The following is a 27,402-nucleotide window of genomic DNA, read 5'->3' as shown; positions in this document are numbered from 1 at the left end:
TCATTGCATGCGTACACTGTTTGGTCGTACGACGAAACTGTCTCGTGATTTATATGTCTTTAAATTCAGTTGCGTGTGGTTTTTCATGGAAATGTTCTCTGAAATGTTTTATTTTAATGTAAGTTGATTATATTTAAATATCTACCACAGAAAATCATTACTATTAATATATAATACAAATATCAATAATTAAACATGCATGCCTAGGGCGTTTTTAAATAATGTAATTTATGCAACAGAAACGAAAGTTGTATTTTAATATATAGTCTCTGTTTTTTCTATGTTACTCATTTTATAAAAACAGAAAGAAAATCTTTATCATGCTATTTATATTGATGTGCATTCTTTATTGAACTTTTTGATTGCATGTCAACATGGTCAATCCTACTGTTTATTTTTCTGGTTTCCCAAGCAGGTCACAATGGCCCACAACTCACAAGGCAATATATATAGACTTATTTACACGATATTACTATAACAATATGAAGATCTGGTATGACTGCCAAACGACATCCACTAAATAACAGATTCATGACTTGGGACAGGCACAAACAGAATGTGACGGGGCTACACATGTTTGCCGGTAACAAACCCTTCCCCTTATCTTAGACAGTTGTGTAACAGTATAACATAAGAATAAAATATAAACCATTTTTATTCTGATATCTTCTTAAAGTTTAACGAGGTATTAAAAAATGGTCATCACTTTCTGTTGAAACCTTCTAGAATTGAATAATAAAGAGTATAATGAATAAGAGGCCCCTCAAGGGGGTGTCCAAGTAATCACATAATCACAAAATCTTAGTTTTTTGCCAATATAATCACATAATCATTAATCTATTTTTTAAACAAGATAATCAAATAATCAAAAATACGGTCCTAGATTATCAAATAATCATGAAATATTTGGTCTGGTAATCAAATAATCACTATAAAAACGGCCAAGTAATCACATAATCAAAAACCCCATGAGGAGGCTCGAATAACTATTTAACGACCTTCCAACAATGTCCTTTAGATTCATTGAATACAAATTGTGTACGGATCTAAAATATTGCTGTAGAAGAATAAAACTTTGATACAATATTGCAATTTTCCAAGCTTTTGTAAAAGTTTAAATCGAAGAATATCAAAAATCAACAAATATATGCGACAACAACACAGAACTACTGTGATCACTGAGAACTGTATTTGCTTTATATGTATACAGCACTAAAGTCTTAGACAATTCAATGATAAAATTAACCAACATTTAAATTAACTCGCGCCCTTTAGATAATTCGGAATAAAAAGAGGGATTGCAAAAGACCCGGCATTAAGTATACACCAACCTTTGTGTGTGTTTGTGTGTGTATGTGGGGATCACTTAATTTAGATTACACAAGGAACCTTTTGGTCTTAAGAATACTGTAAAAAAATTTAAAAAAACCTTCATTTTGTTCATTTATCAGATTGTTACTACATGTCCTAGATGGTATAGTTTCTAGATCCAATACAAGGTCATTTGGTAACCAGTTTAGACTGTTTCTTATGTAAGAATATGACGTAAACTTGCATATAAAGGACGTTATAGAAGAAATTTTATGAACCCACAGCGACAAGATAGATCTGATGTAATATGTGTTTTAAGGAAATCAAAATTAAGGAATGTAACTGAACAACTAAATTGCGTTATCATAATATGTATAAGTTTCCTGGGACAAACTTGTCCAAAGACAAACACTCGCAAAATTTCTTACTTGTGAATGGCATTTATATATATATGTCTGTGGATGGGACGGATCTTAAATGCGTAATGTTGATTATTTACTTGATCTCATGAATTTTAGAAATGTTGAACATTACAAGTTTGCAATATGTGCAAAAGTTATACTATTAGCAACCCCCTTCAAAGATATTCTACATTTGTCAATTGGCCTTTTGATGAAAGCGAGAAAAAGACCCTTGCAGATGCCGGATTTGTCTACACTGGAAAGGAAGATATACTCAAATGCGAAACATGCGACAAGACTACGCGTTATCATCACTGGAAGGGGAAAAAGACGCCGAGTCAAGCACACATAGACCTTAACCGCCATTGCGAATTCGCAAAAGATACTTCAAAAGTAACCAGTCTGTACAATCGACTACATGGCCGTCCAATGTATCCGTATTATAAGGAATATCATCAACGACTTTCAAGTTATAGCTCTTGGAAGTTTGAGGCTATTCAGTCATCAAAAGGTCTTGCCGACGCTGGATTTTTTTCAACAGGTATTTCAAATAGACAATCATAGTGTATTGACCTTATATATAAAACGATAAAATGATAAGGCCCAGAAACGAGACCAATCTAAACATAAGGAGTTGAGGTATGATTGATAATGAGACAACTATCCACCAAAGTTCAAATAAAATGGATGTAAGCAGTTATAGGCAACAGTACGGCCTTCAGCATTGAGAAAAACGTATACCGTATAGTCGGCTACATGTATAAAAGGCCCCGACATGAAAACTATGAAACAATTCAATTGAGAAAACAGTGGTGTAACATCACAACATAAGAACAAACTATAAAAATCAGTTGATAAAGGCTTAACTAATCAGATCGATACAAAGCAGAAAAACATCAAACTTAAACACAGACCGGACGTGGCAGGGTATTCAATGCATGACTCAAGTCAGTACTTCATTGTTGTCTTTATACAGCATTTCAAAAAATGTTCATATCAATTTTGTATCATCATTTTTTTCTAGATATTTTGTAAAATGCCTTTTAAGGTTTTCCATGCATAGAAAACAATCTTACATTGACAGAGTAGAATAGTTACGTTTCAAAAGTTTTAAAGTTGTATGCGTTGGCTTAAGGTATTATACGGTCAGTGTCTGAATGTCAAATTTATTTTTACAGTCAACTCATTTTGACTCACTGTTCACGATTTAAGTACGAAGCTTCCTAATATATGTTAGAGGACGATGATCCCGTTCTGCATGATTCAGAACGAGCGTAAGGGATTACAAATCTGGATCAAGGGTTTTCATTCTCTTACTAAATTATTAGTTTAAGGCATCTCTTATAATTTTGGAAATTCTTATAAATTGTATATTCGACAGTTGATTAAACAAAAGTATCGTGATGAAGGTAAGAACTTTTATTCTGATGGTTTACGAAATTGGTGATTAGGGTAAGTTAATAGTTTTAATTACCACTGTCCAATCCGTTATTGCGTGATGCTTTTAACTTTTAACGTAGATACAGGAGTATCACTACAGGTTTCATATGCGTCCACCTACTCTTCCGGAGTACCTGAGATCACCCTAGGGTTTTTGTGGGATTCATGTTGCTCAGTCGTTACTAAAGAGTATATTATAAAAAGTACAAGACTTTGTCTGATTACTCAACTGCATGTTACATATTGTTGTGTAGAACTGAGCTAGCTTGACAAGATGACACTTGATTATTTTCAGAAATCGGAAATTATGCCACAGTTTCTTGTGGGATAAATTCCGATACATGAATGTGTTCCGATAGACTCTAAACTTTATTATATGATAGTATAGTATCTTGTTGTAAAACATAACAGTTAAGGATGTTCGCTACTCTGTTTCAAAAAAACAAGCTTTTTAAAAGACTGTTATAAGTTGATAGTTTATAAATAAAGGAAATAAAAAAGCAGAAAAAAATGAAGGGTACGTGTGCTTGTTTTCGAGATATAAGCGATTAAAAGTTTGGCGTGAAATAATTTTCTCTACACTTTTCATACATTTAACATTGGCACCTTGTTTCTTTCAAAAACTATGAAAAAATAACAAGGATTTTATAGGATTTTCAAATATGGTTTTTTAAATTATATGTTATAAAATTATGAAAAGAAAAATAAGGGTTAGCGGGCAAAATTTTTAATGGCACTACATAGATAAAACCATAGGATTCCGAATATCTGGAAAAATTCAAAAACAAGAGGAGCGAACATCCTTACCATATGAAATAATACATATGAGATCGCATATGACGAAAGCTCCCGTTTCAAAAATTAAAAAAAAATACATCGGAGACAACATATCAATGCAATATTTGATATCTGGAAAGAGCTACAAATGATATTTCTTTCTTTGTTCTTTATAATTGTTCTTTTTACATTGATGAAACAAAAGTACTTTTTCAATCGATCAATGTATTATATTTGATATGAAGGATCTCAAAATTAGATCGTCGGCATCCTGCATATAAGATCAATGTTCAGTTTGTTGAGAAAAAAAGGTATCATAATTTATTCTATACACTATATGGTTGTGAATCTCGGTAGCTAATTCTGCGGTTGAATATTAATTAACACGATTTTTAACACGTGTTGTTTCCATTTTTTACAGCACTCGATGGATACCGCTGCTGGTTGAATATCAGGCCCCGAGGGTATCATCAGCTTAATAGACATTATGATTTATAACAAAATACAGATCCTTTTTGGTCATCATGGTCATATAGTTATTCTTTTTTTTTTTTGGTTCTTATACATCCTTGGCTTTCAAATATTCAGGTAAATCCATAAAAGCGCTTCTGAGGCAAGAAATTTATAACGTGTGGTTTTCATCTTTTTTAGTGTCTATATCGAGTCCAAAATGTGCAATACTTTAAAAGTTTTACCAGTTAGATAAATATATCTACTTGCGCAGTCATGCTTTCAGCATTTCCTGCTTCGCTTGAGCGTGTTTGTCTTCCCATTACAGGTGAACAAGACGAAACAATATGCTTCAGTTGTGGTCTTTGGCTTACAGATTGGCAAAATGACGAGAAGCCATGGATAGTTCATGTTCGGTATTTTTCGAAGTGTCCATATATTAAAGAACAAAAAACACTATGTTTTATTAGAAACGTTCTGGAAGATTGGCAGAAGGTAATATTAACAATAGTCATGATCAGAACTGACAGCATTTAACATAAATTCAAACTATTTCAAAGGTTATGTACTAGCAACTAGCTACTGTTAGTTACACATAGCAAAACATTTTATAATTACACATTTGTTATTTTCACGTTTTTTTTTTTCAAATGACTTAATATGTTTTTTATATTCAAATGGTACCCAAATGTACAGAAAGATTTGAAATCATTCTGAATAACTTATTTATGTACATTTAAGCCATATAAGGCCTATACTGACCATCGACTGTATGTAATCAAAACATGTTAACATTGATTTTTGATCATATTACTGTGGCTTGACTGAAAAGACTGTAAATGTTGCTGTCAACCTAACCAATTGCATTTCATTTAAAATTCTGACCCAATTGCAATTTGTTTTATCCAATTAAACTATTCAACTGGTCAGAAATGTATTCATCAAAGTACAAGGTAATAAACTAGAGCATACTAACAATCCTATAAGACTTTAGGTCCACTTCATTGCTATTATGAAAATATTTCTATAAATTTTTATACAGTCATATCATTATTGTAAAGAGTCATTTGAAAGGTGAGAGGTATCAATTTTTGCATTGCAATAAAAATGTTCTCTAATTTTTGCGCTATTTTCACATTTCTTGATCGGTGTGAGAAAAATATTTCTCCGCACTAATGAAATATCTGTTCTCGGCAAATTATTGGTCGAAATTTAATTATGACGTCAAGTTTTCTTGGTTTCTTCCGAATTTCCTATTGTGACGTCATGAAAAAAGGCGACCATGCCTGATAACGTCACATCTAAAGAACACAATTTTCTGCAAATCTTTGAAAAGAAAGGATAAAAATTATTAGAGAAACAGATTCCACCCCTATAACTCGTGTATTACGATATTTCTCCACTCTCAACAGTTAAATTTTAAATATTTAAAAAGCTCGGCAAGCCTGGCGCTTTAAATATTAAAATTTAACTGTCTCGAGTGGAGAAATATCGTAACACACTTGTTGCAGTGGTGAAATCTATATTTCTAACTAAGCCTTTAATACTGTTGTTCTTAAACGTCTGCTTTATTCATAAGAATCAGACATCAGTTTAAATTAAAACTTCTTATGTTCAGTAAAATATATGTGAAACTACAATATGTTGTTAGTAAGTTTCCATTGGAGATAATCTGATATCATTGATCGTTTGACACATTAATCTTATCTCCCTTTAAAATTGCAAGAGACCATATTTAAGCTTCAAATATGTTTCACCATGTATTTTAGATATTAATTTGAAGAAAACTGTGTAGTATGCACAGAAAACACCATTTTAGGAGAAATAATATAATAAACTAAGATTTGACATTTAAAAAATCATTAACTCTCATCTTTCGAATGACTCTTTACAATAACAATACTAGTAGAAATTGTTTTCATAATAGCAATGTAGTGAAATCACCTTTGGCTTTGATGACTTGAATGTGGTTTTCTACAGCAGTTTATTAGAATTTCTGACAGTTGAAAAGTTTGGTTGCAATACAAATTGCAATTGGTTCAGAATTTTGAATGAACTACAATAGGTGGAGAGCAGCACTTACAGTCAAGTCACAGTAATAGATTTTAGTTTATGTGTTGAGGACACCAATACCACACTGTGTTTAGCTCAATATGAACACCACTTTAGACAGAGCGTTGTAGTTGTCACGGAAGGCAAGTTCCTTTCATTTAGTTTTTATCAATGTCTGTAAAAGGTAAATGTAAATCGATCAAAACCGAAAAGGACATATACATATGCCATTCTGTTTTTCTTTGTTGACACATTTGTTCGTTTTTATAGTGATTAAGATTCTAACACACTGTTGATTGCTGCACCCTGTATTTGATATTTTTTCCTATTATGTTTGTTTGTTTTGTTCACACATTATTTTCAATATAATAGAATCATATGCGACTGTCATACAAGTACAATGTAAGAGGTTTAGCTAGCTATAAAACCAGATTTAATCCACTATTTCATACATAAGGAAATGCATGTACCAAGCCCGGAATATGACAGTTGTTTTCCATTCGTTTGATATGTTTAAGCTTTTGATTTTGCAATTCAATAAGGAACTTTCCGTTTTGAATTTTCCTAGGAGTTCGGTATTTTTGTTATTTTACTTTTGAATGTGCACAACACAAAACTTTATAACACGTGTTTAATTAAAATACACCTGAACAGTAAATAGTGTCTGTTCAATAAACATGATACGTGAACCCATATATCTAACATTACATATTTCATACATGTATGGTTGCAGATTTATAGACCAATGCATCTCAACTTTGAAGACGAAACAAAACGTGCATCTTCGTTCAATTTGTTTAATGGGAGAAATGTCTGCCTTTCACCAGATAGTCTTGCCGAAGCTGGCTTCTTTCAAGGTTTCTTTTTTTTACTAATTACTATTTCAACTACCATTACAGAGAAACACTAGAGTATTCAGTAATGCCATATTTAGCTATTGCTACTTTGGCTTTGACAGATATATGGGTGTATCGATACAAAATACCGGAAAAATCTACTGAATTTTAGTCTACGGCGCAGTTATTGCTTTTTAAGCTTACTTTATGACTAGCTCTTTAAAATAAGGAAAAACATAGAATGAAACAGTCATACACATCTCTTATATGGTTTCTATATATACTAATCTGATTAAAGTTCGTCGAAGCTTATATGCGTATATCGACATCAGAGATCTACATTTTAATTATCTTATATAGATGCATAATTAAGTATACCTTTGTTCATTGCTCTGATAATTTTTCGGATCAAAACGTGACATAAATTATCAACAAGCATACAATTTTTAACATTTGCAAATCTTAATTGATACAATAAATATTTGCTTACCTGAAATCTATGTCAATGTGGTTTTGAATGAATTTGTTTAAACCAATATACTTTAAAATTTATATTTAACAAAGATGGAAACCGATTCGTAGTCTGTCATTATTGTAACATTAGACTTTTAACATGGACAACAGACGTCAATCCCTGGGAAATGCATGCCAGGTGGTCAGGTCGTGCACAAAGTGAGTGTCAATATTTGGTAATAAGGAAGGGAAAGCACTTTGTAGACTCTGTCCTGAAAAAATATGTGGTAAGTAAATGTGAATAAACAAAGCTACAGTTGTTTCTTGTCGACCTGTACGGTGTGTTTAAAGCGCCTTTAAAGTAAATAATACTATACACTGATCTATTGTCTGATTTAAACATTTTATCCAATACTGATTTATTGAGATTTTAGTTCCGGTAGGCCGATGATGATCTGTTGTACAATTATTTCAAAGAAATTTTTCGAAATTGATTTTTTTTGTCATGTCTTATCTCTACGTATTTTCGATTGGGCTTTTCTAAAAGCAATGCAATACAAACCGTTTCTTCACATTTGATGTGGAGATTGCTTTCTTTGATTTCAACAATGTCATAGATAATTTATAAATTAATTATCTAAATATTAAAAAGCTTCTACAGACAACATTACAAATATCTATTTAGGTCATACAACTCCTAACATTACTACGTATTTATACATCTCTGGCTTGAAATGTCTCAAAATGAAGGTTTATCCAAACAAAGTGATTCGAACACACACACATTACGTGTTTTTTTTCATACACAAGAAAATAAATATGATTTCATCCTTAATTTCAGTTCGCTCATCATTCATTGTTTTATCCTCTAATCAGAATGTTTTAGTTTCAAAATATGCAACTTCTACTTAAAGCAATGATTATGTTCAACTGTAGTCGATTGACAATTGTACAAAAATATAACCAACTTGACTTCGCTAAACTAGTAGTATAATCGATTATTAGGAGGAGAGGGGCTGTATGTGATATATAAACAAAAAAATGTCTAATCATATGTTAAATGACTACGTACAACTTTCTGTACGATTATATTTCTACCAACATCCATCATATCCTATTTGTCAGTCTCGGTAAATATTTCCCGTCTCTCATTTGGTCGGCAAACTAACTAACCTACCTACTAGGCTTTAATCTCGTTTTGAATTTTCACGACAAATTTGCTACTTGGACTTTGTGAAAACAACAATAAACATAAAATCAATCATCATCATTTTCTATATTTCAAATCTTTAACAACACGAGTTTTTGCTGTGCTCTTGCCTTTTTAACCGGATTTTCGAAGGAAATATCGGTTATTAAAATGGTGATATACGGCGGGCGGCTGGGCGGTTTGGCGGCTGCCAAACAGTGTCCGCACAATAACATGATAACGCTTTAACAAATCTTTTTCAAATTTAAATATGTTGTTTCCTGGGACTTAATGAAGGTCTCTATTAATTTTCAAGATTTTAGTATATCTCCTTTGTGAGTTATCGCCATTTTTAATATCCAAAAGTAGAATTTGAAAATATTTTACTGTTGATTTGTCTTATCTCAGAATAAAAATTGGAGTGACAGATTTATTTAAAAATTATCTATTTCCTAAGTGGTAATGATTATAAGCTATATCATTAGACATTCTGAAGATTATTACATTATTAATTATGTTAGAGTACTATGTTAAACAACCATAGTTCTGTTCAATTAGATATTATAAATATTTCAGCATATGATAATGATTTATTTTCATTATTAATTAGATCTTGGAAATATTTTAGAATATGATAATCATTGGAGTGACAGATTTATTTGAAAATTTTCTGTTTTCTGATAAGATCTGTAGGACTGTATATATACAGTTTAAAACTTACTAGTATTACTGTATAAATGAAGTTTGGAATTTACTGTTCATTATTAGACATTTTGTAGATAATTAAGTGTCCGTTAATCATATATATTCTTACCCCTACCCCCGTTCAATTTGATAATGTGCTTTTATCTTGTAAACGGTTGAGATCCCTACTCCTAAACCATATATATTCTTGTATGGGACAATAAAACAAATCAAATGAAATATACATGAAGTCCACGGGGGTTAAATCCCAACCCCTTCTTTTTGAAAACTTGTAAACGGTTGAGATCCCCACCCCTAAACCATATATATTCTTGTATGGGACAATAAAACAAATCAAATGAAATTTAACGGAAGTCCACGGTGGTAAACCCCACCCCCTTCTTTTTGAAAACTTGTAAACGGTTGAGATCCCCACCCCTAAACCATATATATTCTGGTATGGGACAATAAAACAAATCAATTGAAATTTAGGGGAAGTCCCCTGGGGTAACCCCCAATTTTGTTGTTGTTGAAAACTTGTAAACAGTCAAGATCCCCACCCTGAAACCATATATATTCTTGTATATTACAATAAAACAAATCAAATGAAATAAAAGTCAAGTCCCCTGGGGGTCATCCCCACCTTCTTTCTGTTTAAGAACTTGTAAACGGTCGAGATCCCCACCCCTAAGCCATATATATTCTTGTATGGGACAATAAAATTAATCAAATGAAATATAGGGGAAGTCCTTTGGGGTAACCCCTATCCCCTTTTTTTTGATAACTTGTAAACGGTCAAGATTCCCACCAGAAACCGTATATATTCTTGTATGGGACAATATATCAAATCAAATGAAATATAGGGGAAGTCCACTGGGGTAAACACTACCCCCTTCTTTTTGAAAACTTGCAAACGGTTAAGATCCCCACCCCCAAAACCATATATATTCTTGTATGGGACAATAAAATAAAGCAAATTAAATTAACCCCTGGGGTTACCCCTACTCTCCTTTTTTTTGAAAACTTGTATGTTACAATAAAACAAATGAAATGAAATAAAAGGTGAGTTCCTTGGGGTCATTCCCACCTTTTTCCTGTTTAAGAACTTGTAAATGGTCGAGATCCCCGCCCCTAAACCATATATATCCTTGTATGGGACAAAAAAAAAACAAATCATATGAAATAAAGGGCAGGTCCCCTGGGAAAATTAATCAGTTTGTGTGTGTTATATTTGAACATAAATTAAATATATAAAGGGTTCTTTCAAGTGCTGAATCTGAACTTGTTTTTAATTTGATAATAATATATTTTTATTATGAGATAAAGTTTTTGACATTGATAGATAAGTTGCAGATCTGTATTATTTTTTGACACATGAAAGAAACAATATTAGCAACTATTAATTAAATTTGATTATAATATGGAAATAGATATAACATCATATCTGATTTTAGAGAAGTATTTTGCTGGTTTTTTACTGGTTTATGGAAATAAGTTTGAGTTATTTGTTTTGAAAAGTGATGTGTTTAATTGATAGATATAAAATCATATCTAATTTTAGAAATTTATGAGTGGTTAAGTCATATCTAATTTTAGAGAATTATTTTGGTGTTTGGTACTGGTTCATGGAAATAAATTTGAGTTTTATCTTGTAAACGGTCGAAATCCCCACCCCTAAACCATATATATTCTTGTATGGGACAATAAAACAAATCAAACGAAATATTGGGGGAGTCACCGGGACCACCCCCACCCCCCTTCTTTTTGAAAACTTTAGAACGGTCAAGATCCCCACCCTGAAACTATATATATTCTTGTATGGGACAATAAAACAAATCAAATGAAATATAAGGGGAGTCCCCTGGGGTCACCTCCACCCCATCCTGTTTGAGAACTTGTAAACGGTCGAGATCCCCACTAATGAAATATAGGGGAAGTCCAGGGGGTCACCCCCACCCCCCTTCTTTTTGATAACTTGTAAACGGTCGAGATCTCCATCCCTGAACCATATATATTCTTGTATGGGTCAATAAAACAAATCAAATGAAATATTGGGGAAGTCCATGAGGGTGACCCCCACTCCCTTCTTTTTGATAACTTGTAAACGGTCAAGATCCCTACCCCGAAACCATATATATTCTTGTATTGGACAATAAATCAAATCAAATGAAATATAGAAAAAGTCCATGGGGGTAACCCCCACCCTCCTTCTTTTTGATAACTTGTAAACGGTCGAGATCCCAACCCCTAAATCATATATATTCTTGAATGGGACATTAAAACAAATCAAATGAAATTGAGGGAAAGTCCCCTGGGGAAACCCCCACCCCCTATTTTTTTTGAAAACTTGTTAACGGTCAAGATCCCCACCCCGAAACCATATATTTTCTTGTATGGGACAATAAAACAAATCAAATGAAATATAAGGCGAGTCCCCTTGGGTCACCCCATCCCCCCCCCCCTTGCTGTTTGAGAACTTGTAAACGGTCGAGATCCTTACCCCTAAACGATATTTATTCTTGTATTGGACAATAACACTAATCAAATGAAATATAGGGGAAGTCCAGGGGTCACCCTCACCCCCTATTTTTTGATAACTTGTAAACGGTCAAGATCCCCGCCCCTGAACCATATATATATTCTTGAATGGGACATTAAAACAAATCAAATGAAATATAGGGGAAGTCCAGGAGGTTACCCCCACCCCCCTTTTTTTTAAACTTGTAAACAGTCAAGATCCCCACCCCGAAACCATATATATTCTTGTATGGGACAATAAAACAAATCAAATGAAATAAAAGGCGAGTCCCCTGGGGTCACCCCACTCCCTTACATGTATGTTTGAGAACTTGTAAACCGTTGAGCTTTTCATTATTAATAAGATAATACCACATTGGGGTCCAAAGGGTCCTAAATTAAACTTTTGTTTAATTTCATCAAATATTGAATTCTTTGATTCTTTGATATGCTGATTCTAACAATGTTTGAGTGTTAAATCATATCTAAGTTTAGAGAACTTAGTCATCACTGGTTGTTGTTATTATATTATTGATTATAATTTGAAAAATTGCATCATATCTTTTTTTAGAGAACTATTTATCCAGTTATTTCCATTTGCACAGAAAATATTATGGATAAAATTAACCTGTGTTTCATTTCAACATAAATTAAATATATATATAGGGTTCTTTCAAATGCTGAATCTAAACTCTATTTAAATATTAGATTTTTAGGCCCAGTTTTCAAGTTGGTCCAAATCAGGGTCCAAAATTAAGCTTTGTTTGATTCAACAAAAATTGAATTTATGGGGTTCTCTGAAATGTTGAATCTAACCATGTATTGAGAGATTTTGGATTGTGGGCTCTTTTATCAAATTGGTCCACATTGAGGTCCAAAGGGTCCTATATTAAACTTTTGTCTGATTTCATCAAAAATTGAATTCTTGGGGTTCTTTGATATGCTGATTCTAATATGTACTTAGATTTTGGATATTGGACCATAATAGGTATTTAAATGTCCAATTTTAAATATATCAGTTCTTTGACTACATTCATTTTGTGTCACAAACTTATGATGTGTCAAATATTCAATCACAATCCAAATTCAGAGCTGTTTTAAGTTTAAATGTAGTGTCCATACTTGCTCAACTGTTCAGGGTTCGACCTCTGCAGGAAAATCCGGTTTGCTGTCTCTCTGACAGCCTCTTGTATTAAATTCAAAATGTTACTTAACTATCTTTTGAAAAAAAAACATACTCTCTCTATATTACTTACTAACTGATGCATAACCATGATGAAATATGATTTTCAAATTCTATTTAATTTTGTATTTTATATTTTTCTTATAATCATTTGTAATGTCTTATTTAATAGGACGAACAAGAGAAGATAAAGAATAAATATGGTAGGAATTTTTCTAATTAAATTAAAGATGTTGAAAACGAAAAGCCAAACAAATGTAACCTGTTGAAAGTATTTCGATAACAAAACACGGAAATCAGTACAATTTATTGACCATTTTCGTTTTCAAATAAAAATGAATCATTGCCGAAAATATAAAATGTATAAAAAAACTAATATTTTTTCGTATTTTTTGTTAAATTGAAATCCGATGATTTAAAAAAATATTATTTAAAAGTGATTTGATGAGCTCTCGTCATTGGAACTCATTCATCCGTTTAAATTTGGATAGCAATTGCATAAATATTTGTTTTTGTAAATGTTAATACCGGTTCTAGGATGGTTGAGTTTGTATTAAAATACCTTTAGTTTTATACTTAATCATTTCAAATTTCATTTTTCATTCTTAATATGTTGCATATAGATATATGATGCGTCGATCAACTTTGTTCTGCTCTTCTTCGACTGCACATATTTTTCTTGAGAGGATGATTTGTAACAAGTTTCGTCAAATCGCTAGGATTTTCATCCCAAGAATTTTCCATATCTTCAGAAAATTTCGTCTATAGGTCGAAACATTTTTAGAAAACAAAGAACATTTGAGAAATGATTTTATCTGGTGGTGAACATTTTTACTGTTGTATAACGTGATTGGTGAGAACGAAACGATTTTTACTTTGCTTCGGATGTATGCCTATTCGAATGAGGAGGTACTTTGGGGAGTTATTGTTTTCACACCCAATTTCCAGAACTATTGCTAGCACAAGAGTTGCAAAACAACATGATAAATTCTAATGAGCTGTTGACTATTAGTGTGTGTCTAAAGTTATGGAATTCTAAAGGAAAGACATTTCTGTTAATTGTGATGTTTAAGTTTCTGTTCAGGTTATTAACCAGGGTAGCCCCAGGAGTAGTTTTTTACATGCTTGTTTGAGATAGATTTGTTTCATTTCTGCAATTAAAGAGTATGAGATTGTTATTAATGGAGTAGATAATATAATTCCGAATTTGCTTTCTATGTGGAAATTATATGAATCCTTTCAGTTTGAATTTATTCATTTCACTGCGAAGTTTCAATGAAATTTTTGTTGATGAAAACAATTTCGATTTCAACATGACTTGTATTGATTTGCAAAGTAAGTAACCATCATGTTAGTCATAAGTAAAAAGTAATATAACAATCATACAGAATTCCAAGGAAAATAAAAAACGGAAAGTCCTTTATCAAATGCCAAAATCAAAAGCTCAGACACATCAAACGAATGGAAAACAGCGTACAGGCATTTACTTATTTAGAAAATGATGGATTAAACCTGGTTTTATAGATAACTAAACCTCTCACTTGTATGACAGTCGCATATAATTTCATTATATTGACAACAATGTGTGAGCAAAACAAACAGACATAATAGATAAAAATGTCAAAAATTGGGGTACCGAGTCAATATTGTGTTAATATTTTGATCACTGTGAAAACAAATAAAAACAAAAAGTACATTAGCAAAAACGAGACCGAATACAAAAAAAATAATTATAGCACAAACACACAATGGCGGAATGTATAAATACTGAGCCACGCCAAAAGTATTTTACCAAAAAATGGACTAAACAGTAAGAATTAAAGATATACAAAGACAAATAAAAAAAAGAACGCTATAACACGTAATTAAGATGATAAATCTAATTTATTGGGTACTCTAAATGATTAAGGTAAATATTTGCGCAGAACTGATATAATACACTGTGATACTATCTTAATTTCAAAATTCCTTTTTTTTAAACTATGCAGTTTGTAGAAAGATATCATGCTAGAGATTCCTTTATTTAAAACACTAAATCAGAGTTAGGCGCTTATTAGTTTGTGATAAAGTGACTTCCATTTGAATTCTCTTCTCTGGCGTTTTTGGCTTATAGAAATTAGAAAAAAAAATAAATATAAATGATATAAACATATTGAATATGTAGTTAATGATATTAGATAGGATGCTAGTAAATATTTTGGCATAGTTTTAGAAGAGGAGGTGCTCAATGCACCTTTTAACCTTTTAGGCTGATTAACCATCAGAACTTATATAATTGCAAAGTAATTGGAAAACTCGACTCATAACACTTATCTGATGTACGATTTAAAAGATAAATCAAATGTTTGCAGAAAAATATCTTAAGCTATACATGTGATATAATACACTGTGATTCTATCTTAATTTCAAAATTCCTTTTTTAAAACTATGCAGTTTGTAGAAAGATATCATGCTAGAGGTTCCTTTATTTAAAACACTAAATCAGAGTTAGGCGCTTATTAGTTTGTGATAAAGTGATTTCCATTTTGGCTTATAGAAATTAGAAAAAAAAATACAGATAAATGATATAAACATATTAAATATGTAGTTAATGATATTAGATAGGATGCTAGTAAATGTTTTTGCATAGTTTAATGGTTTACTTAAACAAATTGTGACTTGGATGGAGAGTTGTCTCATTGGAACTCATACAACATCTTCTTATATCTAATTATTAGTAAAGATTAACCATCAGAACTTATATAATTGCAAAGTAATTGGAAAACTCGACTCATAAAACTTATCTGATGTACGATTTAAAAGATAAATCAAATGTTTGCAGAAAAATATCTTTAGCTATATGATATGTTATATGGTTATTATTTTACGTTTTTAACATTATGGTAATTGTGCTTGGAAAAGCTTTGGCTAAGATGTCTCTGATTATATCAGACTTAATGTTTTCTTATCTACAAAAGTTAAAAAAAAAAATACTACCCTACAGGTCTTCGGAGGACTCACCATTGTTTCACTAAATACTAAGCCGCCGAATTATTTTTTTTTTTCAGAAATGGGTTAAATTGATATTGTTGTTAATGAAGTGATAACGATATTTTGAATTAAAGATCTCGGAATTTGAAGATAATATCATACATATAATTATTGAATTTAGAAAACAAATATTTTTATTACTATATTATTGTCTTCAACACTTTCCAGGCCGAAAAATCAAAAGATAACCGAATCTGTTTTTAATAGATTTCAATTATGGTTAGAAAAATTTGGCCTCATGTTTTTGAAAAAGTGTAGTATATGATTGATAAAAATATTTTATTGTAATTTTGGAGAAAAAAAAATCAGAATATCAGTCTAAATATGCCTCAGTTTTGCTTGAACAAATTTTGAAATTTGATTGCAAACACTTTTGCGCACATTTAATCCATACTAATTTTAATTGTAAGATTTGGGATATTGAAGTTTCAGGAGTTAGTAAGTGCTTATTTTGGGGAGATTGTTGGTTTGGTGGCAAATTATCTTGGTGAATTGGTGTTTTCAACTATGCATGTTGGTATTATGTGATTCATGCTATTCATTTGTGTATTGATCGTCTTGATCTGTATTAGCTGCTTATTAAAATCTGTCACAATCGACTATAATACCCTATGTTTTATAGTGTCTGTATTCTTGTCTATCTCGAATATTGAGGTAGTTGAAATTTCCTTTTTTTTAATAAGAATGCATAATTCACAAAAATATAAAAAAGGTAATATCTTTAAGGTTTATATTAAATCGAAATCAGAATATAGTAAAGTATTCTTGACCAAAGAAATTTTAGGATGTGATAATTCTTAATTGTGATAAACGAAGTAGAGACGGTTGAACATTTCGTTAGAGCAGTTATTAATAGCTCAATGCAAAAATTGATATACAAAGACAATTCAATTATGTATAGCGTTTTTATAGTGCATGGAAGTGTGAAAAATTGTGAGTATGAATGTTAATCATATAATAAAAAACCTCTCTTTTACCATTTAGGCTTGGTACTAAATACTTTTAGTCTTATACGGTACTATTTAAATTTAACAAAATTTTGAGTATATATAGTTGATGTGTCGATGAACTTTGTTCTGCACCTTGTCGATTGGATTAATTTTTCCTCAGAGAATGATTCATATTTTTATATAAATGAAGGGCGACAAATACCTTAAAGTTTGTGAACTAAGTTTTTATTACGGATGTTTGGTTTTTTATGCTTTGCTTTGTTTTTGTGCTATATGTTTATTTTGTAGCAATAGATTTGTGTATTTGGCAGCTTGATGTTTGTAATCTGCTTAATAATATCTGTCCCATCGCCCAATAAATATAGATTCTTACATTGATACCAGTGGATTATCGGATTTATCAAATCGAGATAGTTAAATTATCAATTTTAAAGTCCGAGCCTCGGCGAGGACTTTTAAATTTATAATTTAACTATCGAGATTGGATAAATCCGATAATCCACGAGTAACTATGTAAGAATCTGTTTCTCTAATGACTAAAAAATAAATTTTCACTTTTTGTTAAACAAAAATCCCCTTCGAGTGCCTTCCAAATTTCACAAAGTTGTCAATTTCATTAACACCTGTTAGCATATTTTGATTCATTCAGTTAGCTGATTAAGGTTATGACCCTTAAACTCGTCCAATCATCTTCTGAGATCACCGGCAACCACACGTTGATTATTTCTTTTTATACAATGAGTGCAGAAAGGTATAAATTGTCAAAGAATTAGAGAAATATAGATTCTTACATTGATACTAGTTGATTATCGGATTTATCCAATCGAGATAGTTAAATTATCAATTTTAAAGTCTGAGCCTTGGCGAAGACTTTAAAATTCATAATTTAACTATCGAGATTGGATAAATCCGATAATTCACGAGTAACTATGTAAGAATCGGTTTCTCTAATGATTAAAAAATACATTTTCATTTTTTGTTAAACCAAAACCCCCTTCGAGTGCCTTCCACATTTCACAAAGTTGTCAATTTCATTAACACCTGTTAGCATATTTTGAGCTGATAAAGGTTATGACCCTTAAATTCATCCAATCATCTTCTGAGATCACCGGCAACCACACGTTGATTAAATTTTTTTATACAATGAGTGCAGAAAGGTATAAATTGTCAAAGAATTAGAGAAAAGTTTGTATGTAATGTCTGTCTATTTCGCTTATAGAGAGAGGCAAAACATACCAAAGGGATATAAGATGTTATTATCTTAAAACGTTTTGTCATAAGAAAACTCTAATGGTATGTAAATTGATACTAATTTTCATGTAACAAGAACTTTGTTTTTCGTACAATAGATTAACAAGTAATGCACTAATTCATCTGCATTATATACAATGCTTAACTCAAATGAACCTCTCTTTAAATGTATGGAAAACATACGGCCCTCCTTTAAACGTAATCTATTCACAAAAGTCATTCCAATATACAATTATATTCTTATTTTTTTGTAGTTGTTTCATGAAACTGTGATTCTATACGAAATATACATCAAGTGAGATTTTTTTGCATGTTGAAAGCTTCATATGGTAGATTATAGAATTGTATAATCGTGGTTTATAGATGAATGGTTTGATTCCATTTAATAGTGTTGTTTATTTTCTTGACACGTCTCTGCATATTCCGTAATACAGCATGCAGGCATCATAAAAATCGGTCAAGAGTTCACACACACATAAACAGGTTATATAAAGTTGCGTGCCTCAAGTTTTGAAGTATTCGTCACATGGGAAACTAGTGGATCACAGTCTTAGATAATTGTTCATTGTGTAAACAGCTTTTCAAGCATCTTGTCAAAACAAAACAAAAACATTATTACTACTGCTTGCTTTATGTTCATATTTTTTCCATGTTTATTAATGTGATTATCGTTGGCTTATTGAAGGTGATCCCGGGGGTCTACCAATTCTAAATACTTGGGGGTCACTTATACTCATCTGAATTCTTATCATTTAGTTTCGTCTGAGTTTCATGGCACATTTTGAAATATTTCACTTGTCATTCAAAATTTTCATTCATTTTGCAAGCATTTTTAATTCAACATCTCCAACCTCAACTCAACACCTTATAACATTGTAGCCAACCGTCACGCGGATGATGAAGATGAAGCTTTGCTTCGTCATTCCTTTTTTATTTGTGTTGTTCAAGTTGAACGTAGTGTAAGGCTTGTCAGCTGGTGTACTTTCCACGAAAGAACCGGCTGCTGACAAAGTCCTGGAGCAACATTATTTTTCAGATAATTGAGTGATTTCCCAAGGCCAAACATTTGATTCTTAGTTTTATATTCATAATAGATATTTTACAATATACAGTACATGTAGTATCACTGTTCCATGATAGTTATTATTGAAATCTACAGTCTCACAACACACTATAATTACACTCATCAGCTATACCATTTGAAATTTTCTACCTCGGTTGTAACAGATGTTAAAGGTCAACATGGTTCCGCTAATGACCATACCATCACATATTGAAGTCCTACAAAGATTTTCTATATAAATTGATAATACTATCAGTAATTTATGTATGATTGATTAGGATTTTTACATCGATTGCAATTTCAACTTCGACAATTATCGTAGGCCATAAAAAAAAAACTGACTTTATAACATTGAACGCATGGCATAATCGCTATTGAAACCAATTTCACAGTTTTAATACTACATTTAACTAAATTAACCTAAGAATCGAACAAGGAAGATTTTTGTCTTTCACTCACGGAAGAGAAATTTCAGCATTAGTTTTACAAATACACACACAGAAATTAATGAATATATAAAGTGTTTTTTAACAAAAAACAGACATAAAAACAGTGTTTGCTTACTTTTTTTTTAGATGCGCGTAATTTTGTGTGATAAATTCTATAACATTAGAGTTTGTCCATCATGTTCGTTAAGGCCGTAAAAAGTTTCCCCTTGCTTGAGGTGTTTGCATCCAATAATTTAACCTACCATTTTTTGTGGAAAATGCTTGTACCAAGTCAGGTATATGGCGTTGTATTTCACTTGTTGTTTGATAGCGTTGGATTTTGTCTATTTGTATGGTCTTCCCCTTTTTGAATTTGCCTTGGAGCTGTATATTTTTGTTACACTATTTTCTTATAGTTATGGTGTATTTATTCCTGCGATGAACGTCTCTGTTGTGTGCTACATGGTTGTTTTTTTGCGGTTTTAGTGTTCTTACATTTGTTCGCTTTTAAACAGCTTTGTTGCCCCCCCCCCCCCCCCCCCAACACGTTACTAGGGACATAAAAATACCGGCGTTCGTCCGTCCGTATGTCCTTCCGTCAGTCCGTCCGTCTGGCCGTCCGTCTTTCCGTCAGTAAGTCTGTCCGTCTGTCTGTCCTGTCCGTCCGTCCGTGCATTCGTTTGCCCGTGCGTCTATTTCTCCGTGCTTCCGTCCGTCTGTCCGTCCGTGCGTCTGTCCGGTCTTGTTTGCGCTCTAACGTACAATTCTTGCCAGATTTTTGTGAAACGTATATCATAGGTTTATATCAGCAATATCTTAGACATGACGATCAATTATTTTTAAAAGAGTTATGCCCCTTAGAAACATTAATTATATGGAAAATTACTCTCGCATTTACAATTTTTTACAGATTTATATCAAATTCATATCAAATGTATATATTAATAGCAATGTCTCATAACATTTCAAAAATAAGTTCCGATGAAATATTTTTAATAAGTTTCCCTTTGAAATATTAGATATATCGGAAATCGCTCTCAAGTCTTCAACTCTCTAGTAAGTTAATTTAAAAAGTTTTAAAGAAAAAAACATTTTTTTTTAGTTATTGTCCTTGGACAGAACAGATAAAATATGTGCAACGCGGGGGACATTGGAACTTTATTCTTTTATTTCTATTTGAATATAATAGGGTCCACCGTTATGTCCTATTCATACATGTACATTATTGCGTGCCAAGTTACCCTACACATATATTGATATGTCGCAAGGTTGTTGAAATGTTTGCATTGTTTCTGTACGTACAGTAAATTTGTTAGGCATTTTATGACAGTATTTGCTAGATGTTAGGTTGGATAATCTTTTTTCAAGCAAATAGTTCCTTTCCGGTGCTAATTATAAGAATTATAAGAATCAGCTTGAATTTTCATTCAGGTGAGTTTAAGTTACAATGAGTACGATGACCTAGTAATGAAATGTAAAATTATAAAACAACACACTAAAAGCTTATTACACGAGCCAAATATTTATTCAAAACTTAGCTTACAAGTCTCTTCTACATAACATGTCTTGCACAGTAAGTAACACAACTTTTTGAATATATACAGAATATAATTGTCAGGTGTAAGACGCTAAGACGCTAAGAACTACTGTTACCTATTCTTAAGTCTAGTTTATTATCGTAATCAAAAGGTTACAATGTACTGTCTTTTTCAATATTTGAGAATAAATTTTGATTTTTTTTTTAGACAAAGGAGGAAAAAGCAGATGCACGTCAGATATATGCGATAGTCTTAAAGATAATGTTCCACTTCGAAATGAAAGTGAAGTTTGTACATATAACGATATCCTTAAAGGCAATTGCATTACATGTAAAAACGAAAAAGCAACTACTTTATTTCTTAAATGTGGCCATAGAATCACTTGTCACAAGTGTTCTCTTTCATTTACCAAATGTCCGTATTGTGAAACCAATGTTAAAAGTAGAATTATAACACAATTATAAAATATCCAATCACCAACAGCGAACATTTTTCTATGATTTTTAGTATACACAAGTCTCTTTATTCTGCAACTATATAACTGTTTTCATATGATGATATTTAAAATTTTATCTAAAACCATGTCGTCCTTAGAATGAAAAGTGAAAATCGATATCGATCAAAGATATGATGGATAGAAATCTTTTGAACTCGTTTCACAGTCGGGAAATAAAGATCTAAGACCAGGTAACTGAAAAAATTATGTTAACTAGATAGAAATGTTTGCATTGGGTTTGAATTTTTGTTGATATAACAAGTTTGGAATACAATTATATGAAACAGGAAACATTTGGTGAATCAAATTTAGTTTCATTGATGGAAGAAGTTCAAGTGAAAGCTCAGGACCAATTACGACATGTACGACTTAACTGAATTCTGAACTAAATGTTGGAAATGCAGAGAGACTTTTTATTTCAGTCGCTGTATATCTTGATTGTGCCATAAAAAATAATGACACTACACGAAAGGTAAGTGCGCTATACAGTTAAAAGATTAAATTTCTAAAAATAAATTCTGGAAGCGTAAAAAAAAACCAAGTAGGAGATTTAAGAGAATTAAAAGGGAGAACAACCCATATCAGCCGACCACAATGGTATCTTTACAATGAAAAATCCAGTTGCTATAATTGTTTTGCCCAGTTTATCTGTCTCTACTCTTGAAGACGATATATGCGTATAGGAGAATATATAAGCTGTAAGAATCGACAATTGTAAGGTTGTTGCCATAACAAGAATGAAGAGGTCAGAAAATCTGTGTTTCCAAATGACCAGACAAATCTTAGTAACCATCTTGCAGACTTTTCAGGATATGAGTTGCAGCATAAAGAGTAAGTCATGTATAACTCCAAGGTAAATTCAAGAAGGAGCAAGTCCATAAAACATGACAAAATCAAACGCTCGACTTTTTCAACCAATGGAACGAATGGCAAAGAACTGTCACAAACTTGACTTTATGAAGGCATTTTCGGAAGAAAATGGTGGGTTAAAACCAGATTAATAGCTATCTTAACTCTCACTTGTATGACTGTTTTTTTTTATAGTTTAGTTATATTGACAATATTGGGTGAGCAACCCAAAAAGAAATAATTGGTTAACGTAACAATAATTGGGATGGAGCAGCTAAAACTGTGTAAACATACATCACTGGCATACAAAAACAACTGATTTAAAGATTCAAACAAACATACAAAATAATCAGACAATGATGACAAGAAAAACAGATTTTTGTAGTTGATGGTACATACTGTATAGTTAAACATAATTTCATACACAATTCCCCAAAAAGTACACAATAATTGAAATATGAATATGGTAAACAAAATGAAAGCAACGCTATAAAAATCTCATTTTTCCGAGTCACGTCAAGCATGTCAAGAGTCATACGACCAGAAGGAACATAATAGTACAACATGTACAAAGACAAATACAGTGAAAACTGAAAAAAAAAAATTAAATGATACTCAACGTTAGCACTTGAAATCTATACCTCAAGATCGTACTGTATGATTTGTGAAGTAGATATTGAATATTTATCTTTTAGGTCTTTTACGTTCCGATGAACTTTAACAAAAGGAAAAGACGTTCTTTGAAGAAACTCTGGCTCATCATTGTTTGCCCAGTCACCGATGACGTTTTACAAAGTCTAAGTAGCAGCTGCAAGCTCTTGAATATGTTGAATATCGTATGAGTTGATAAATGTATACTCTGTATGCGGTTGATGTTGGACTATTGCTGCTAAGATGAGGTAAATTATTAATTTCAAAATTGTCATGTTACTTGAGTGAGTTGGCATTTTCAACGCCTTTTCTGTTGTCCTGATTTTTCTACATCTATTCTTTTGAAGATTAAAAATTTTGGATGTCATTTTTATTGTCCATATCTTGTACTGATTGAACAAAATTATATTAATGTGTTTTTTCCTTGAAAATTAATGGCTTTATTATTCTTTTACTATTCAGTTGGCATAAACAGAAATAAGCTCATCTGACAACACCAACACTTCATTTGAGGTTCCAATATAAACTTTATTTGATTGATATAAATACGAATTATTAAGATGTTTGCCAAACGTAATCGAGACGGCAACCCAGCGAGAAAAGATGGTCAGATAGTCCAAAAAGGTCTTCAGTAAACCACTGACAAGTGCCTGCATAGTTTGATGTACTTTAAGGTAGAGAAGCTGTAATCGAGACGGCAACACAACAAGACAAGCTAACAAAAATAATACATCGATGATCAGATGATCCAAAAAGATTTTCAGTGAACCACTGACAAGTGCAAACACAGTTTAACAGACTTTAAGGTAGATAAACTGTATCATGTGTATATTGCTATCTTGGATTATAAAGTGGCAGTCCACAATCAGTCTAGTTCTTTTCCAAAATCTGTAAATTTTGAGACTAAATGGCAACTTTTGTGTAACACTGTGTTTTTAAGGAATGATAGATACATGATTAAGTGTACTATTAAGACTGTTTTTGATAAATTTTTGTGTTTTTTTTTCAACTTGGCCATTTAAGGTGAGATAATTCGAATAGTATTTTTTTTAAGGAATGTTAATCAAGTATTCATTTTTAACGTGTACCAAGAAAACAAGTTCGATGACACATTTCTTTTTATTTTCTAAAAGAATATTATAAAACCTACAATTTAAAATGCTGTCGGATAGATATCTTTCTTTTCACAAAAAAGTGTTTTTCCATGAATAATCTATGCAAAATTTGCCAATTTAGCTCAATTTGTAGCTTAAAAATAGCATGGTGACCTACATTTGTTATTACATTTTTGAAAAAGCATGGTCAAATCTACATTATGGCCAAAAAAGAAAATTCTATCTGACGAATTATTAAGTGATATTCCACCTTAAATGGTTCTGCTACCAGACGAAATTATTTTCAGCTGAGTCAAAAACATGTCTGAAACCAACAACAAATAATATGATAATATGATTTTCTTCCATTACAAGTATAGTATTTTACAGAATGTCTATTTGGTTTTTGTCATTTGTGTTCATTGCATGAACGGATGTTTATACATCATTTTTTATTCTATATCTTAACTATAAGGGACATCTACAATTGAAATCTACATTAAATCCTTAATTTGATAATTTATTTTATCAAGAACCTTTTTTTATTCTGCGACCGAGTTACATGATTTATAAACATGAATGAAATTTATTTTCACCCATAAAAAGCTAACACTGAAAAGTCTTCCGTTTTTACATTTTAGAGAACAGTATAACAAAAATTAAAGATTAATCAAAGGTAACAAGAAAGAAGATAGAAAGCAAGGTAATGCTATTTAGTACAAACATTTTCAAAAAAGTGCGAATACAGATAAAAGTTTTGAAAATGAGAACAACAGCAATAGTCACAGAGAAAGTTCGAGAAAATGCATTTTTAGTTACTTAGATATTTTTTTCCTGGTACGTGTATTGGTTATAGAAATTAGGGCATGTTTTAAACATAAAAGCAACGCTAAATCATGTAGAGCTTCCAGTTAATTGTTAAAGGTATATATGTATATGTACATGTAAAGCCAGGAGCCAGAATACGCTTCCAGTTGACCGTTAAAGACTCATACTATTCACTAAGTCTGAACGCTACAATAAACAAACAAATATAAAGAATAACTAAACAACTTTTATATTTTTGTATAGACTGAACAACAGAAAATGTCAAAACCATCTGATTGTAGCATTCTCTTTGATTCCTTTCTGTATCGTTTAATTTGGTATTAATGCTGGCTAATTTCGAAGCTCAGTCATTTTCGCATGTGCAATTTACTAATTGTTTTTTGAGGGAAGGGGTTGCAAAGTGTGACTTCATTGTCTGTCAGTTATACTAAGTTGCTGTATACATGGTATAGATGTATATATATAGCTTATACAACATAAAAGAGCAAAGTAAAACCACTAACACTTGAATCAAGAATATGCCTTACTTGCTAAGGTAAGTTAATTTTAAAGAAAAAAGAAAGAATCAAGAGAGTAGCTCTTTATGCTGCGATCACATAGACAACAGTAATGTTATATAATTATGATAAAGTGTAAAAAAAAGAAAAGCTATTTACCTTGTATTTACTAATTTTAATGTTTATTTTTTTAAACTTAAAACAATTATCTATTGTAGGTATGGTGAACAACTTTATGTGTATATGCTAGTTTTTACATTGTATAGAACAGCATACCATATGTACCAGGAACAATGACAGAATAACGATTTACAATGTAAATACAATTATATATACATAACAATGACACACTCTAAAGTGGGATGTAAAATACTATTCATATTTTCAGACTGAAGCAGAATTTGTTTGTATAACAAAGCAGCATTATGTCAATTTAATGTAACTTCCTGTCCAGATTTATACAATAATTGAGCGTTCATTACGACTCACCATCCGCATTTATACCTGTCAAAGATAAGGACCTACAAATGTTTTTGTTTATAACATTTATGTCATTTCAATTTGACCTCTTTTTTTTAACCTGCTTGCCACGTTATTACTAGTGACCTAAACATTGTCAATAACACTTTTCTGTGAAATGTGTTATCCAAAGGCCCGAAATATCGTGAGCCTTAATCCATCAATTGGAAACACAACTTCAAAACACTGATGGATTCAGTCGAGGATTAAGCCAGGCAATTGGTTAAACGAGAGAAAGAAGACGTATATACTCTTTCCGAATGGATTGAGACTAAGAGGTCTTGATACAAATCAGAATTAAGAAACTGCATGGGTCTATGAATACCCATGCTACATCAATCTTTGAGGACCCAAATGTTGCAAAACACTTGTCCTATATATACATAGCTACCTCCATGGCAAATATATTGTTGTCCCCGCAGATAAAGCCCCAAATAATATTGTTTGTGTGTGTAAATCACATTACATAAACTGCTTGATGAATTAATTAGGTATTGACATTTCACTTGGAAACTCAACATATACCCCCACGACACTTACCAAAGAGGAAGTTCTGGATAATCATAGGTCTGTTCTATGATCTTCCAAGTGCTCCACGAAACCTCTTTCAAAATTATTAAAATCAATTTTATCAACAATCAAAACTGGGCTTCAAAGTTATTGTGAAACTATTTATTCTAATGGTGGCGTGAATCAGACATGGATACTCAAAAAATCCAAAGATCTTTTAGAATCCAAGACTCTTTCATCTTGCAATAGTATCAAAACATTTAACTTTTCTACACTTTACACAAGTATGCCCAATTCTAAACTAAAATACAAATTAAAAGAGTTAGTCCTGCTTTGTTTCATAAAAAAGAATGGCCAACGTAGATACAAGTATCTTGTCTTTTGGAGGGATAAATCTTACTTTGT

General features: G+C 31.6%; 1 protein-coding gene across 6 annotated transcripts; it reads left to right on the top strand.

The window, feature by feature from the left end:
* Positions 1-26,533, top strand: LOC127724424 (E3 ubiquitin-protein ligase XIAP-like). Of its 6 annotated transcripts, XM_052231380.1 has the most exons (12): positions 1-118; positions 1,452-2,253; positions 4,708-4,874; positions 7,165-7,288; positions 7,832-8,007; positions 13,466-13,496; positions 17,236-17,256; positions 21,761-22,521; positions 23,594-23,797; positions 24,012-24,355; positions 25,285-25,346; positions 26,187-26,533. In XM_052231380.1, exons 2-8 carry the CDS (start codon positions 1,857-1,859, stop codon positions 22,015-22,017), a joined length of 1,173 nt encoding a protein of 390 aa, XP_052087340.1. In that variant the 5' UTR covers positions 1-118; positions 1,452-1,856; the 3' UTR covers positions 22,018-22,521; positions 23,594-23,797; positions 24,012-24,355; positions 25,285-25,346; positions 26,187-26,533. The 6 variants fall into 6 exon arrangements, 5 of the variants coding, with proteins under 5 accessions (XP_052087340.1, XP_052087341.1, XP_052087339.1 ...); XM_052231381.1 differs by having other exon boundaries at positions 21,761-23,797; positions 24,224-24,355; XM_052231379.1 differs by having other exon boundaries at positions 21,761-23,797.
* The last annotated feature ends 869 nt before the right edge of the window (positions 26,534-27,402 follow it).

Source organism: Mytilus californianus, unplaced genomic scaffold (assembly GCF_021869535.1).
Source record: "Mytilus californianus isolate M0D057914Y unplaced genomic scaffold, xbMytCali1.0.p SCAF_14, whole genome shotgun sequence".
NCBI classification, from domain to species: domain Eukaryota; kingdom Metazoa; phylum Mollusca; class Bivalvia; order Mytilida; family Mytilidae; genus Mytilus; species Mytilus californianus.
The sequence above is the reverse complement of the archived record's forward strand: the minus strand, read 5'-3'. Positions and strand labels throughout refer to the sequence as shown.